The 17244-nt window shown below is 39.1% G+C and overlaps 1 protein-coding gene across 4 annotated transcripts in view; it reads left to right on the top strand.

The window, feature by feature from the left end:
• zc3h18 (zinc finger CCCH-type containing 18) overlaps positions 1 to 7415 on the top strand; it is a 37666-nt gene extending 30251 nt beyond the window's left edge. For 2 of the 4 annotated variants that reach the window (XM_030732105.1, XM_030732102.1), the window contains exon 13: positions 7068 to 7415. In XM_030732105.1, the coding sequence (XP_030587965.1) occupies positions 7068 to 7296 (229 nt within the window). In that variant the 3' untranslated portion in view covers positions 7297 to 7415. The remainder of the gene's footprint in view (positions 1 to 7067) is intronic. The other 2 variants (XM_030732101.1, XM_030732104.1) reach the window with 2 other exon arrangements.
• The last annotated feature ends 9829 nt before the right edge of the window (positions 7416 to 17244 follow it).

Raw genomic sequence — 17244 nt, 5'->3', positions numbered from 1 at the left:
TTAATTAATACTGTACTGATTAATTACTGCACTGGGTGCACTAACCTGAAACACATTTATGGTTGTCATAGCTGATTAATTCCTTTACAGTAGCATCAACTATATTATACCAGTTGACACGTGTTGATGTCGATGTTAGTTTACTTTTTGGTTTGGAAATAGGAACGTGCAAAAAAGAGAGACAGCGGAGAATTTGTTTTTTCGGGCATGAAGAGAAAGTAATGTATTTTTTTGTTGTCGTTGTCTCCTAACATCACAAGATAATTGAGGTCAAAGTAATCCCTTAAACATTTTTGTCTATCAATATAAAACCTAAAAGGTATGATGCTGTGATAACAACTGATTCAGGAATCTCTGATTGTTATTTAGCCTTTTTATTTTTGTTTATTTAGCTTTGAAATAAAGAATTGAATTTTTTTTAAGCTTAGTTTTAAATTTAAATTTGATATCTTAGTTTGTTGATTAATATTAATGTTGACATGCTAACTTAAGTTCTGGGTTTAACAGTTAAAAGCACAGCTGAATGTAACAGATAAATGTGAATGATCAGAAAAAGAAATGTTATTATCAATCAACCATTGCAACCATTTATCGTATAAAAAGAATAAAAACACTAATTTAAATAAATTAAAACTAAAAATACACAAAAATATAAAAACCAATAAGATAAATTTGATACATGTAATAAATGTAAATCTGGAACATACTATATGTGTATGTACACATAATATATTATACTGGTGAACCAATGACTTGTTGACCTATAATCTGTGAAACATGCCAAACATATCTCTCATAAATTATATCAGGTCAATTTGAGCAAGAAAAAGCATTTCTATCACAAGGTAGAAGCTGCAATCAGTTTTTGTCAAAGTGACATATATATATTAGCTTTTACCTTGATTAAAAAAATTGTCATTGACATTAAAAATATCTTTTTAAACAAACATCTGGCTAAAAACGCTGCAGAAATTGCAACAAATATAACACCACAGTTCTATATAGATATTTTAAGTGTCCAGAAAGCACTGAATTGGTTGTAATGTAGGTACAATAACAGACTTCTAAAGATTCTTGCAAAACAAGTTATTTATTCATTTTATATATAAGCTCTTCATAAATCATGTTGACTGCACTCTATTTACCAATATAAGCGAAGACATTACACGTCAAAGCACACAGAAACATCAAAATCACTTTATTGCAGACATCACTTTTTTGGCACAACACCAGCAACCCACACACACATACACACACACACACCCCACCTCAACATAAAAATGATAACCATAAAACGAGGGCGAGTCAACCATGTTTAAGGGCAGCATTTCCTCTACTACATACTGTACAACCAACTTCTTCAGCTCCCCCCCACTTACTGGTTTGGTACCGAAGTCCAGCTTTTGTTGTTTGGGTGGTGGGGGGCCTCCTGCATTAGTCACAGCTCTCTGCTTCACACCACCTGGTGGGACTCGCTCTGTAAGTTTGACTGTGCCGTGCTGCGACTCCAGATGTTTCTTTAAATTTGATGTAGTGTTTTTGAAGCTAGTTACTACTTTGTCGCCGGCACGAGTGCACAACTAACCTTGATATTGTCATATTTAGCTGACACAAACTCAAATTAGTGCCTGTATTTCCAGCCAGAAAACGTGCATCGCTCTCCTCCCTCCATTGTTTATGTTTGTGTCCTCATGCTGAAGACGTGGCTTAATTACTTCCACTAGATCACTGAGGTCTGGTGAGGAAATGCTCCTAACTGTACCAAGGTCAAGATTAGAGTCTTGAGTCCTGGATACAGTAGTGATGCTGTTTTCTTTTACTTATGTTTTATTATGTTTTTAAATGTGCTTTAGAACTAAACTTGACTTGACTAATTGTCCCATCGACCAGACATCACTCCCTGAGACACAAAAAGAAAACAAAAATATCTTTTTTACTAAGGAAAATGACAAAAATAGTAATGCACAGTGACTTGGATATGTAACTTAATCTGATTACTGGATTGGAAATAATAACTTGTTAGATTACTCGTTGCCCAAAAAAAAGTGGTCAGATTAGAGTGATGCGTTACTAAGGCCGCTTTTCCACCAATGGGGTTCCGGTGCCGGTGCCAGTATTTGAACCATTCAGTGTTTTTTTCCACCACGAACGCACTCAGTGCTCGGCCGAAAAACAGGTCCCGCAAGCTAGCTGGTCTGGAACCAAGAATGCGTGACGAAAGCGGCAGAAGGACATGACTTTGCCGTCTCAGCATAAACTTTCCTACCATATTACATGAGAAAAGCAAAGCGATTTTCATGGCTGTGAATTAGATTGGGTCTTAAGGCTGAACTTCCTGCTTTGTATCAGTTCATATCACAGATAAAATGACGCAAAGTGCGTACTTGTCGTCTTGCTCGTATTTTCTGTCTGTGTTGACCTCTGTGCTGCACACAGCTGCTGCAGTAGTTTTGTTTGGACCGTAAAATGTGTTCACAGCACAAGACAGGGGAGCATGTTCTCCCACGTTTGCGCTCTTCGGCTTCCGTGTCCAGACGAGGACCCGCCCACTCACAGGAACAGTTCACAGAAACGCGGTGGAAACACAGGCCCGTTCTTAAGCATTTCGCCGGTTCATTGAATCCAGCACCAGCACTGGCATGAGCACCGGCACTTCAGCGGTGGAAAAGTAGCATAAGTAACACGTTACTGACATCACTGGTAACCATGTTTCTGAACAGCACATTACACTACATTCCTGGTACTCCTCTGACTCCTGTCTAATGCTGTTAGCTTGTCCATGTTGTTAGCCAATAATCTCACATTAATCAATAGTTAACATCCAGTTAAAAAACAGCAATAGAAAACATGACATGAGATTTCATCTGGCCAAAAATCAATAGCTGACATCTGGAGAAACTCATAGGAGGTAGGTTCATCAAACAGAGAGGCTGATTGATTAGTGGAAGTAGTGAATACAGAAAACAGCTCTCCAACGTTCTCAGGCTACATAAGTTTATTTTTAGCTCGGCAGTTTTGAAGAAAAAGTCGAGCTATTGTCATAGCCTTGGCGTTAACATCAGACCTAGAATGTTCATACTCACACCGTAAATTCATCTACTAAAAATCTTGGACAAGTTTGAATCTCAGCAAGTTTGACCTGATGGTAAAGGTCAGAGATCAAGTTTTCTGAAAATCTTGTGAACACGATAACTTGGTGTAATGGTGTGACCTAGGATGTTCAAATTCACAGGATAGTTGCATACTGTTTAACAGCGTTGTAGTCAAGACCACCTAATCCGAGACCGAGACAAGACCAAGACCAGAGTGTATCGAGACCGAGACAAGACCAAGACTTTTAGGGTCCGAGACAAGTCGAGACCGAGACAAGACCAAGACCAGTACCTGACAAGACATGTCATAATAAAATGTGAAACATGATCAAAATCACTTCTCAAATTGATCTGAAAGATCCACATTCCCATAAAATTATCTAGATATTAAACACTCACAGCTCAAATAAATATAACCATCTTTATTTAATACCTCTGGGTGACTTCCATCATTTATCACAGAATGTAAAACAATTATTGATAGTTCATCACAATAGTCTTAACTTTTCTGTGCCTTTCATAAGCAATACATAGTTATGTTGTTTTTTAACCAACAACAATCTTTGTAAAAATGGGTGCTATTTCAAAACCACATAGCCAAATGTGTAAAACTGAAAAAAATGGCAAACACTCATCGACAGTAAGAACTAAAGCCTTTAATCTTATACAGATTAAAGCTGCAGTATGTAACTTTCACAAAAAAAAAATCTAGTTTTTACATATTTGTTAAAACTGTCATCATGTCAGGACAGTATGAGACTGATAATATGCGAAAAAATCGAGCTCCTCCACCTCCTCTCTGAACTGCTCCCAGTCAAAAACAACCAATCAGAGCCAGCAGGAGGCTCTTAGCACTGTCAGTCACTCCTCCTGTATGCTGCTCAATGTAGCTGTGTGCAATACTGCAAGATTTTGTACCGATCCTATGCCAAGTAAACACAGGGCCATTATCACCGATACTGATACTGATCATTTTTCATGATTATTAAAAAGTTTCATGAAGTTTAACTGTTTTTTTTTTCCTTTGGCTCATTAATTAGTTAAAACCCAGGAGAGAATTGGGCAAAGTTTATATGTGAGTAGAAAATATCAAAATAAAAGTTATTGTTCTGAAACAAAAGAACATTAACAAAACAATTTTCCCCATATATTGATGTCTGGATTTTTTTTTTTCATAAATAAATTGTACAAAATCATCACTCAAGAACAAATGTAAACTTTTTTCCCAGGTAGATTGTTCAGAAAGTATAATTTTAAAAAATTTTTAAAAAATTCACTAATTTTCTAGAGTTTTTGTTAAATAAACAAGTTGTACAAATTTAAATTTGCTTTAAATGTTTCATAGCAAATGCTTTTTTTTTCCGAAATAAAATGTTGCGTGTCACATGACAGTATAACAAAACACTGTGGGGAGGGGAGGAGCAAAGTGTTCCTGCTCTGTGCTGTGACAGGTGCAACACTTAGACAGTCAGCTCGCATCTTTGATGAAACCGCAGCACTGCATACAGGAGAGAAACTGAAGCTAAAGTATCGATCTCATTACACTGATATTGATCAATACCGTTACCAACGTTGGTATTAATATCATCGATATTAGGATCGATCTGCCAACCACTATCTCAATGTACTAATGGTGGAGAAACAACTTACTTCCTTCTCTGCCGTTACCATTGGTGGTGGCCATGGTAACTTCAGGGTTCTAGCAAGAAATATTTCTCACCCCAGCGCTAACGCTAATGCTAATTAGTAAGCTAATGCTAACCGCTAAATGCCGCTCCCGCTTGTTAATTGAGTGATGGGGCCTAAGATGTAACTGGAAAGTACCTCTGAAGCCTAGGCAGTAATCATTCTTTTTGGACGTGTAGTTACATTTCTTGAGGTGCATGTCAGGTTTGGTTCCGAGAGGATTTTTGGTTATGTACATAGAACCAATGCAGAACTCTAAATCAGGACTTATTAGATTGATAGAATGATCATTTTTGCATATAATCCAGGAAAGTTACATTTATATATCATGCATATAATGTGTCCCAGTGTGCCGTTTCCTTCCACTAATGAGTTTGCAGAAATCACATAAAAAACATACACGACAAAAACATAATCCAGATTTTTTAACAATCAGCTGCTAAAAGCATTTCCTACATTTGAATATCAGCCACCATGTTGTGAGCATAAACTATCACGTTTTTAATGCAACAACAGGAAGTGACATCATCTTGCTGGGAACTGTAGTTTTTTTATTCTTGAAGGCCTCATTGCGGCACTGGTGCTGAAAACTAATGTTTGACTATGGCTTTCTGAATACAAGTAGGGCTGCAACTATCAATTATTTTAGTAATCAAGTATTCAGTTGATTACTCTGTCAATTAATCAAGTAATTGGATAAGAAATAATTTTTCATTTTAACAATTCACCAGTATATTTTAACTTCCGTACTGCAGATGTTTCTCTGTGTGAAACAAACAGGGTGGATGGAGCAGCTACAAAGTTCTCTTTTCTTCACTTACTGATCAGCTGGTTGATGAAGGACCTCCAGCTCTTTCCTAGTAAAGGTTTTAGGGGGTTACAGGAACAAGAGCTCCTTTCGCTCCACCTGAGCTCACTGTCTCAGTAACGGCTCTGCCTCTTTGCGCTTGCTGCAGGTGTGCATACAGACTGCATGTAAAGCAGCTGCTGTTGTGTTTTTGTTGAAAAACTGGGGGTTGGATGAGCTAACGCTGTAATGCTTCTTATTCACAAGCATCCTCTAGTTTCCTTTTCTACTGCAGCTCTATTTTTAGTTGCTAATCAGGGATTAAAGATAAAAAACATTTTGACGGAGCCCCTCTGTACTAAAGGAGGTGGGGGGGCACCGAACGATTGCTAGTGCTAATGGCAGCCCCCCTTTCCCCAGTACACTGTGGTTATAGGTCTGTTCTGGTGGCTACAGCTGATGTAAAGAAAAAATAACAGCTGACATCCTCTGCACAACACACGCGCACATTCAAACATGCACACTCACAGCACAGAGAAGTGGGGGCGTGGAAAAACATCTCAGTGATCGACTCGTGTTAAAGGGTCTTTTTTTTTTTTTTTTTTCCAAATGACGGAAATCAGTTGAACTAATGTGGAGGAAATGCTCCGCTTACACGGAGACACCTGAGCTGCAGAGTTGAAACAAAACATCAAAGCAACAAATTTGTGTCGAGGATTTTTAATAATTGAATTGAGTTACTCCGAGAATTATTGCAGCCCTAAAATTTGGATTACATTTTCAGTTTGTGTATCAAAATACATGAAGGTTGGTATTTACCTTTCATGCTGGGATTCTTTTTTGTTGAATAGAAAGCCTGAAATTTTCCTTTGATCTTAATTTTCCCTCTTACTTCTCCGTGTGTTCATGCTGGTTGTTATTTTGATTTATGCAGCACACGCATGACCATAGTGAGATCAAACGTGCACATTGTGAGTGAAACTGCCCGTGCTCTGTGGTAGATTGCAAACTGTGGTGAAATGATACAGGCGTAAGCAGCGATAATGGCAGTGACCTAGCCGGGGCGGAGTCTGCGGGGCTGTGCTCCTAGGAGAGGGCGGAGGAGCGCAATCTTTGTTGGATTTGCATCCAATAAAAGCAAAGATGTTAACAAATAAATTGGACAATATTCTGGCAATTTAGTGATATTTCCAGAGCTGTGGTCTTGACTGGTCTTGAAATAAAATCCCAAGTCCGCAATGTCCGAGTCCATGACAAGACCGAGACCATCAAAAAGCGGTCTCGAGACCAAGACCAAGCTCGAGTACTACAACACTACTGTTTAAGCTACACCCATCAAACTTCACACAATCGTTCACCAATTTTACCATAACAGCCACCCCCTCAGCGTTGCTCATTATTGTTTCTGTGTTCTATATTGGATATTTTTCCCGTTTTTAGTCATGTAACCTTATCGACTTTTGGCTGGTAGATATAACCCCTACCTCTGTCTCCCTTCTTAGAAAACGTCCTCTGTCTCCACCCCCCAAATCATCTGGGAAAAACCTGGCAGCACCACAAGGCAAGCTGGCCACTCCAAGCTCCACATCAGCTGCTGGCTCAGGCTCCAGCTCAGGGTCGGGCTCTGGCAGACCCAGTAACACGCTGTCCCGGCGCGAGGAGCTGCTGAAGCAGCTGAAGGCTGTGGAAGATGCTATCGCCAGGAAACGAGCAAAGATTCCGACCAAATAAATGACAGCCCAGCCTTCACCTGTTCATCTACATGCAAAGTCTGCCTGGGCAACCCCAAGGATTACGGGGTGACGTGTTTTGGTGTTTTTTTTTTTTTTGTTTGTTTTTTTTTTGTGCCCCCCCCCCCCCCCCCCCACAGATCTCCAGTGGACATGTAAAAATGTTGTATGGTTCGGTTATAAACGCGTGAGTGTGAGTGAACAGGAAGTAGATGCCACAAAAACCATCTTGTGCTTGTTGGGCTCTGCACCATTTTTCAAGCGTAGATCACTCCCGTGCTCCTGAGTTTGCTCCCCTTAAAAGCCTTTTGATATCTTGGCTACAAGTTACCTCACGATTGGAAGGGAATACCTGGGCATTTGGCAAGGGAAGGGATGTCTCAGGAATGGAGTACAGTATGTTTAGGATTCAGAATACAGATACAGAAGAGTAGTAAGGAGCACTTGTTCACCTGCTGCTCACTTTGTTTCCTAAGTAGAATGGAAGTATCTTCCGCGTGGTGTGATAAGTAAGAGATTTATAAAAACTGAGCCGCTTATTTCTCTGCCCCCTTTTATTGTCTTGTTCTCATGTCTCTTCTTCTGTTTCTTGTGTGTGGAATGGTATGACTGTTGGCTTATCTCTACAGGATACCAACAGCCCGCACGTCCTCAAAACACTTCTTTGTACAAATCTCCAAGTTCCCAGCATCCATACTTGGCGCCTGGAACAGTAAGAAGCCCAGCTTCCATCTTTAACCAATGCCTTGATTCCTTTTTGTGTTTTAGGGTAGTGGTCATTCTCACACCTTGTACAATAATAGTCTCAGATCCTTTCATGCATATGATTATAGACTACATTGATGTGAAGTATTGCTTTTAAAAAAAAAAAAAATCATTTTGTTTTCTTAGCTCTTCTGAAGTGATAAACCAATGTTTGTGTCACATTTTTAGTTGGAGGAGTGTGAGGTGGAACGGGGACATTTAGAGACAAAGTATGTCTTGCTTTTGTGACAAAAGCCTCTAAATAAACTATTTTGATAAAGAGAAAGTTCCTTTGTGTGCTTCCTCTACTGTTGCATAAAATCATTTCAACAAAGTATTGTTCAATTTAAACTGCATACAGATGTTTGTGTAGAATACCCCGTTTGTTTTAGGCTCACTCATTATCATGAACAGTGTTAATATCATTGACGAAATATTTTCGTTATAGTTTTCGTCAACGACACTTTTTTCATGACAAAAATGAGAAGATAACTAATAAAAACTCCCTAAAAGGATTAAAAACGATAATGAAATTGACACTTTTGTCAATGAGTGAAAATGAGACGTACTGTTGCACAAATTTGCTCTAAACCCGGGAAGACCAAACTAGCCTGTGATTTGTCTTTACTTCCAATAGAACTAAGTTATGTAAACAATGTCAGCAGGGAGAAAGAGAAGAGCCGATGTACGGACACATTTGTGACAAACAAAACGATGTGTAAACCATGTGGAAGCATTGAGAAATTCCTGTTCCACTTTACTACCATCTGCCATCGTATCACTTTCTTGCATTCATTAAGTTGCTGCACTGCTTCTTCGGGCACAGTCAGGTCAGAGCTGATCTTGTTAATGTTGGCATGGAAGCGTCAGTCACCTCTGTGGTCTTGACTACAATTTCTCAACAGCTACCAGCTGAATTTCCTCAAATGGCTCCAAAACACCACCTAGAAAATTTCAAAAGATCATCTGCGTTTCATCTGTCTGAAATTTTGCAGACTCATGTGACATGCAAAAAATAATCTGAAATCAAACAGGAACTCAGCCATTTTGAATTTAAGGTGTCATTTTGGGGCCTTTTTTTTTTTTTTTTTTTTTTGTATTTTCAGGCCTTCTGTTTAACAAACACCTCCAAGGGCATTCAACACAGTGAGCCCAAAATCACTCAACATCACTTAGACAAGTGAACCATCAAAAATTGTTCAGTGTTTTATAGAATATTAAACAGTGTTGCCGTAACAACGCTCCAATTTTGGGTTTCATTTTATTGGCTTGCCGCAAGACATGCGTACATACAGGTACCGTGTGTGTAAAAAAAATTTTTTTTTTCCATTTTATTTAGGAATATATGGCTTTATAATGTGCCACCTGTAAAGATACAATAGATGAGCTCCACCCCTTATGTTTCCCATACATGTGTGAAATTTGATACACATATGTAACTGGTCAAGACGCACAAAAAATCCTCTTGGAGCAATGCCCTACAACCAACAGGAAGTCTGAGGAAATCTGAGTTTTCGTCAAAAGGGCGTGACCCTGGCAGCATGGCAAATTTTGAGTTTTGAATTTCAAGTTTTGCCATGAAGCACAAAATCGTTATAACTCAAAGATGCATTTTCCACTCTGCATCATCATTAACATCAAAACAGCTGAACCTGATTAATAACCATAAGTTTGACTTGATAATATACTCTTCGAATACTTTGGCTTTCAACCCAGAGTAAGAGCTAAAGAATAAAAATGAGTTTTGAGGCATACTATAAAAACATGCAAGGTGGAGGCAAGGTAATCTAACATGAGGGGGCAGCTCATCCCACAGTTTAGGGACTATGGCTGAAAAAGCTCTATTCCTCTCTGTTCTTAAGTGCAGATTTTGAAACTCTGAGGAGTATCAAAAAGAAGACTACAAGTTTAGATCAAGTTAGCCAGCTATTAGAGCTGTGTTTTAAAGACAGGGGTGTGTAAGAAATACAGTGAGCAAAGACTCACAGCCTTGGCTAACTGCTTGAAGAGGTATACCAGAGACATAGAAGCCAGGAGAATAAATCAGATGTCAATGAACCATCCAGAGTGCACACTACTCAATACTTGAGCCCAGACAGGAATTGGCAGTAACATCAGAGGAGCAAAACACCAGCTACTGGTAGACAGAGCAGTCACTCAAGTGTAAGACCAGACTGACGCTGTGCACTGCTTGGATTGACTACAAGACAGCCTGTGACTCAGTGCCTCACACATGGATCCTGGAATGCCTAGAACTGTACAAGATCCCCACTGAATTCCTGATGAATGCTCAGTGGGCATGTGGAAAACAATACCAGAGGCTAAGATCAAGCCAGCTGCACAGGTCACCATTAAGTACAGGATTCCCCACTACTCTGCATAGGCCTGATCCCCCTCAGACTCGCTATGGATACCCACTATGGAATGGAGCAACCTCCTCTACTTCTATTTAATTAACTTCAGTTCAATTCAATTCAGTACAGTTCCATTTAGTTTTATTTACATAGTGCTAAATCACAACTAACAGCTGCCGTGAGACGTCTTATAAGGTAAAGATCCTACAATAAAACTCAACAATCAAACGACCCCCTACTGTATGAGCAGCACTTGGTGACAGTGAGAAGGAAAAACTCTTTTAACAGGAAGAAACCTCCAGCAGAACCAGGCTCAGGGAGGGGCAGTCATCTGTTGTGACCAGGTGGGGGTGAGGGGAGGGAGACAGGACAAAAAACATACTGTGGAAGAGAGCCAGAGATATGGATGACATCAACCTGTATGCCAGGAGTGAACAAAATATTGATTCTCTGATCCACAGTAATCATTTGAAGTGTACACTGGAGAAGTGTAGTCAGATGGCAAAAAAAAGAAGGAAGGTAGTCAGAACTGAGGGGATTACACTACCAGAATACAACCAGGAAGTCCTGAGGTCAGCATGGGATATGCCCCCAAAGGTGGTTGAAAATGAATGAACTAAGGTCCCGTGGGACTTCCAGATACAGAAGGACAAACTGGTGATGGCTAACCAACTGGACACAGAAGTGGTGGACAAACAGAGCAAGAAGGCCATAGTAGCAACATCAGGAAGAAGGAACAAGAGAAGCTGAAGGAAATACCCATTGGGCAAGTTGGGAATGGCGCGTGTGTCTGTGTGTGTATATATATATATATGGTGTATGTGTATATATTATTATTTATTTATTTTTACTTTTTAAATTTTCTATATACTTGTTTTCTATATGCTTGTTCTTTCATTTTATTTCAACTTATTTATTTCAATTGTGTGTAATGCAGTCACAAGTAAGAATTTCATTGCTCAGCATAACTACTGTGTTTTGTGGTGTACATGACAATGAACTTCTTGAAGTTTATATATATATATATATATATATATATATATATATATATATATATATATATATATATATATATATATATATATATATAGCAGTAATTCTATCAAAAATGTGGAAATGTGATTCCAGACTTTAAAGCAGATCAATATGTGAGTGTGGTATTTTTGTCATCCAAAAATGTGACCTGTATCTGAACCAAAAAATTTGTTTAGTTTTCCATAACATGGCCATGACTGAATAAACAACCCTGTAAGATCGATCACATCGTTTGCCATGTAGTGGAGAGACTTTTATTGCTCTTCTGATGCTGAAATTAAAAATTAGGTAACATAACACAGGTCACTGAAATATTTTGCAGTGTATGGTGACAGTAGTTCCCAGTTGTTTTGGTTTATCAACCAGGTGTAAGTTGAAAGTTTTTTGCTTTGGTGGTTTGGGGAAGGGGGAGCGGGGGGTTGTCTCCTTGGCTGTGTTGTGCCAAAAAGGGATTGTGTGCCAAAAAATTATATATTTATGAGTCTGTTATTATTATCAATCCAGTCCTTTTTGGCCACTTCAGATATATTTAAGAACCATTATGTCATATTTGTTGCAAATTAATTAATATATAAAAGTCACTTTGCCAGAAACTGATTGCAGCTTCTACCCTGTTACAGTTATGTTGTTTCTGGTTCAAAATTACTATTACTATCATTCATGAGGGACATATTTGACATATATTTCACAGATTATACTGTAGGCCACACGTTATTTACAATAGTTTAAATACAGCCAATGATTTTTGGCTAATACCGGAAATCACTTTTTGGCACAACGGCGGCAAAGAGACATCTGGGGGCAGGGGTCCCATTGGTGATGCAGTGTGGGAGCTTCACATCCTGTCACTGTATTAATGGTACCCAAGAGTCATACAGTCCAGTGTTGCAGTTCTAAATATGAGGTATTCTGTATGTTGTCATTTTAACCATTTCCATTGTAATTAAAATAACCTTTGTGATATGGGGGTACTATACTAACTAATTTAGAACTGCCACATTTACACTACTAGCTGACTCATGGGAGGAATCCTTTTTTAATGTGAAGAAAAGTTGGCAGACTCATCCTTACAAATATATTTATGCAATCAGTTATTTTGTTTTTCTAATGCACCTAAAGACTCAGGAAATAATTCTGGCAGAAGTAATAAACAGGACTACTTTCAGTGCCCTGTCATTATATTGTATTAACTGCCTCACGGTACACAGTTTAAGGGGGAAAGACCAAATCATCGAGTCTGCCAGCAGGCCTCGAGGCAAGCCAGGGTTAGTGAAAGTGTGACAGAATTCCAAAATAGGGATATTTATAATTGACCTTTAGGATTAAGCTTGGCTGATGTCCATTTTAGCCTGTGAGTCTCCTCAGCCGCACTTCCTCTATTATGCAAAGATTATGTTCGTTTGCAGACAGCTGCAGACACTGAGAAGGCATTCCTGTTAAAGTCTGCTCTACGTACTAATTGTCAGTTTCAAATTCACAGTAATGTTAATATATATTTAAAATAGTGGGCATATTATATATAATAAATAGTTGTACAACTAAAAACAATAATGAATTTCAATCATATATATTAACATGTAGGTGCCGGCTAGCCGAGATGTTTTAATATTTGGAGATGCGTGCATGACAAGTCTATGCAACATTGTTTGCTGCACAGGCCTTCATTCATAATATGCATTTATAACATAATTTTGAATGAGTACAGGGAGGATACACTATGACCAACTCTAGTGAAGTCACTAGACACTAGTAGCAAAGTTTCTTTGGCTCAGATGTCCAGAGACATTCATGTGTACATCTACAGGGGTTTCTCAATGTTGAACGCCCTCCCAAGTGGACTAACCACTGGAAAGTTAACTGCAAATGCCCCTGGAACACTTGTCTAGATTAAAGGACATTCCCCTGTCTTGATATTGATAAAATGTCCCACTGACAGCATGATTCCCAGCCTAGAAACCAACAATTCTGGGTATTTTTCTCATGTACAGCAGATGTAGCTAATCTACAAACATCTTACTGCACTTTGTTCATTCTTGTATATGTTCATGCTGTACCTGGTATTATTGGTAATGTACAGCATCCATGTCTTCATATGTTTTAGCTATGGGAGAAACCAAACAGGAAACAGGAAAACAAGAACAACATCAAAAGCCAAAAGCAGAACTAACAATGAGAAGTGTGACTCATGTAAGATGAATAACATAAGTAACAAAATCTACTGGAGCAGGTGGAGATAGGCAGGTCACCGAAATGTCGTACTGTTAAATAGAAGACCAGTGTCCTTCTCCCAAATCCTACTGCACTTTTTTTAAAAAAAACTTTAGTCCATTGGTGTAATAAATCAATCATTTCTTACTGTCTTTACTATTTAGATGATTTTTTTTCCATTACATGCCAATACAAGGATTTGAACCAGCATCCTCTCAGTCATAAACCCCCTCTTCTTCCCTTCTAGGCCACCACTCCCAAAAACACACCAAAGTATGGTGAAGGAAAAAGATCCTCCTGTAAATGTAAAGAAACAAATTTCCTTCATTTTCTTTATGAAGAAATCCTTCTATTGGTGCTTGGACTGATGGCCATCAGGAGAAAAGAGGGAGAAGTTCAATTTAAGAGAGCAACAAAGTTCACTGAAGAAGGTGAAGGTGGATGCATGAAATGTCTCACTTATGTGGCAGGCCAGTGTTAATTTCCCATTTCCTACTGACACATTCATGCCAAGATATAATTACTTGCTGTGTTTTAGATATTTTAAAAGGACGTTCAAATTAAGGGGATTTGTTTGCTTGTTTTTAACAAATGATGGGTTTGTTTGAAAGTAGTGAATGTCCTTGAGGGAAGAAAGGGGAACAATGGAATCTACATGTGCATGACAACATGCTACCTTGTGCTCTCTGGACGCTGTTTGTGGTTAGGTTGGCAGGTGCTTTCTTACATTTATTGCAGATCTGCTGTCCGCAGCTAAAAAAAAAGAAGGCATCGTGGTATTAGTGGTGCAGCTGAAGCCAAGAGGAACTGACAAAGCAGAAAATACATCAGAATCAGAATGTTTTATTGCCATATGGGTGAACAGATTCACAGCATTAGGAAATTGCTGCGGTACTTCATGCTTACATAAAAACAAATAAGTATAAAAACTATAACACAATATTACAAATTACAAATATACAGAGATATTAGAATACTATAACTATAACACAATATTACAAAAATATACAGTGCAGAGAATAATTACGATAAGTCATAATACATGATACAGCATGATACAGAGAAAATAAAAAGTAGGAACACTCATTCTTACTTGTGATTGGATAGTGCCTTATTTATTAGGCGTCCGAACAGCGACAGTTACCAGGATCCTACTGTTTCATCATCATCATCATAATAATAATAATTGGACAGAGATTTTGGCAATAAAGCTTAACTGTGAAGTGCATGTATAAACCTCTGGGACTAATAAATGAAGCCACTGCGGAAGTGCCATAAACTGAACTTCCTCTCAAAAGTAAGCTGATTCCCTGAGACTCCTGTGTTAAAATACCCAACTTTACAGCACAAACAAACATGTTTACAGCCTGGCACAGAAAACAGTTTTCACACCCTTTATAATAACTGTATGTCTGGGGATTTATTTATTTACTTAAATAACTCATTCTGAAGTGAGGTGCTGACACAGGCAGATGTAGCTTACCTCAGATAATTCTGGTCACTGAAGTGGACCTCTACTGTGTTTGTACTGCCTTTTGTAGCATTTTTTAATAATATGGCTCGTTGTGTAGTACAAACACAAGTTTGTGTTTCAGTTTTGGTGAGTAAAATTTAATATTTTTCTGTCTGTGTGTTGTACCTTTTCAATTTATCAGTGCAGATTGATAACCCAAACCAAGTAACCCAACATGGCAAAATACTAACCTTTAAGGATCATCCGCACAGGAAGGGGTTAGCAACGAAATGGTGACTGTGGAAAGTCAATGACATTCAGTGTCTTGATGGGAAACAACCACTGGTGATGTGAAGTGGTTAAATGTGATGTTAAGTAAGTTAAACTTTCATCAGAATTGAAGCCGCTGCCAATGAGACCAACTTAATTGGCATGACAGGCTGGTAAATGCATTACCCGAGCCTTGAATGTCGTCATTACCAGTGACAAAGTGATTTGTGAGCAAATTGTAACTTGTGAGGAGGTGCCGTTAGGCTTCTGAATGTAGAGTCCAAAATCAGTGGGTGATGGGTGATGAGTATATGATCATCTTATATACAGACTACGCTGCAGAGGATTATAAATGGATGATTTGTTTTGACCTTTTGTGTTGCATTTTAAAATATTGATTTCCCTGTGAAAAGTGCATAATAGTTATTAGATAATGGTCAGGAAAGGGTTGTGTTTTACACAATTCATGTACAATTTAATTACAATAGCATTTCTAGTGATTCAATTTAAATACTTTTGAATGATCCATGGTTGCTGCAACTGGCTTTGCATACATGGAATATCACCTCTCTGGTGGGGAAAAAGCCAGAGCTAGTGTTTGATGCTTAGAGACACCAGCGAGATATAGTCAGGTTCACCTCAATGCACAACTCTCCTGGAGAGGGGATGGACTCTGTTTCACTCTGGAGTTACCCATGGTGAGAGGCGGCGAGCAGGGGTGGGTATACTTATATCCCCCAGGTTTGGCACCTGCACATTGTGGTTTTCCACACACCTTTGGTTTGAGGAATAGGTCCTGACTGTTTTCTGTGCTTATGCACTGAATGATTGCTCACAATACTGAGCCTGCTTGGGGTTCCTGAGCGAGTCAATCTGGTCCCCACTGGGGGACTTTCTCATTCACATGGGCAATGATGGTGTGACTGGGGAGGAATGGTCTGCCCGACTTGAACTCAAATTGTATTTTACTGTTTGACTTCATTGTAATTGCTAGCTGCAAGGTGGCTGATGCTTGTTGTGGTGGTAATTCCCAAAAAAAATGGTGGATACTGGAGGTGAAGGGAGTGGTCACGCTGAATAAGGAGTCCAAACGAGCATGGCTAGCTTGTGGGACTCCATAGGCAGCTGATACAGGCCAAGCAGAGTACAGCACTGGCAAAAACTTGGGTGTGGGAGGAGTTCTTTGAGTCCATGGAGCAAAAATTTTGAGTGTCTTTCAACTTTAGGGGGATCACACTCCTCAGCCTCCCTCTGTAGCACTGTAGGTGCCTGACAGCTGGTGCTGTAAGCTACCACCTCTGTTCAATGATGGTCATTCACAGTGTATGGAAAAATGTACAGAGACATTCTTGATAAAAATCTGCTGTGTCTCATGCTTTGTTGTGCTTGACCTCTTGACCCTGCATATAGGGGAGACGCAGGCATACTGAACCTCCCTAACAGAGTGAGTCCTGGTTTCTGTCTGGGTGTCTCTGTTGCCAACACCAATAAGATTTTTATTCCCAAACTGCTACATGTATCTTGTTGGACAATGTGTGGCATGTGGATAACTTGACTGTTACCCTAGCGACAGTGTAATATGATGCTGCAGAAGTTTGTATAAGTTAGGTCTGTTTCCTTTGTCTCTTTGAATTCCTCACTGCACGGCCGCGTGCTCTGTACTGACCAAATTCCTTCTTGCAAGAATACATTTTCCAAAGACAACTCCAGCAGTAGACTTTTTTTTATTGAATGTGCTAAATTTTTCCTACAACAGCTGCCATCTACCAGGACGATAAAGATGAAGGGAGTGTGGACAGTTCAGCAAGATAATGATCCCAAACACACAGCCAAGGAAACTCCCAATTGGTTTTAGAGACCGAAAATGAGCCAATCACCTGACCTG

This window comes from Archocentrus centrarchus, chromosome 6 (genome assembly GCF_007364275.1).
Source record: "Archocentrus centrarchus isolate MPI-CPG fArcCen1 chromosome 6, fArcCen1, whole genome shotgun sequence".
NCBI lineage: Eukaryota > Metazoa > Chordata > Actinopteri > Cichliformes > Cichlidae > Archocentrus > Archocentrus centrarchus.
Note: the sequence above shows the minus strand (reverse complement) of the source record. Positions and strands in the feature narration are given on the sequence as shown.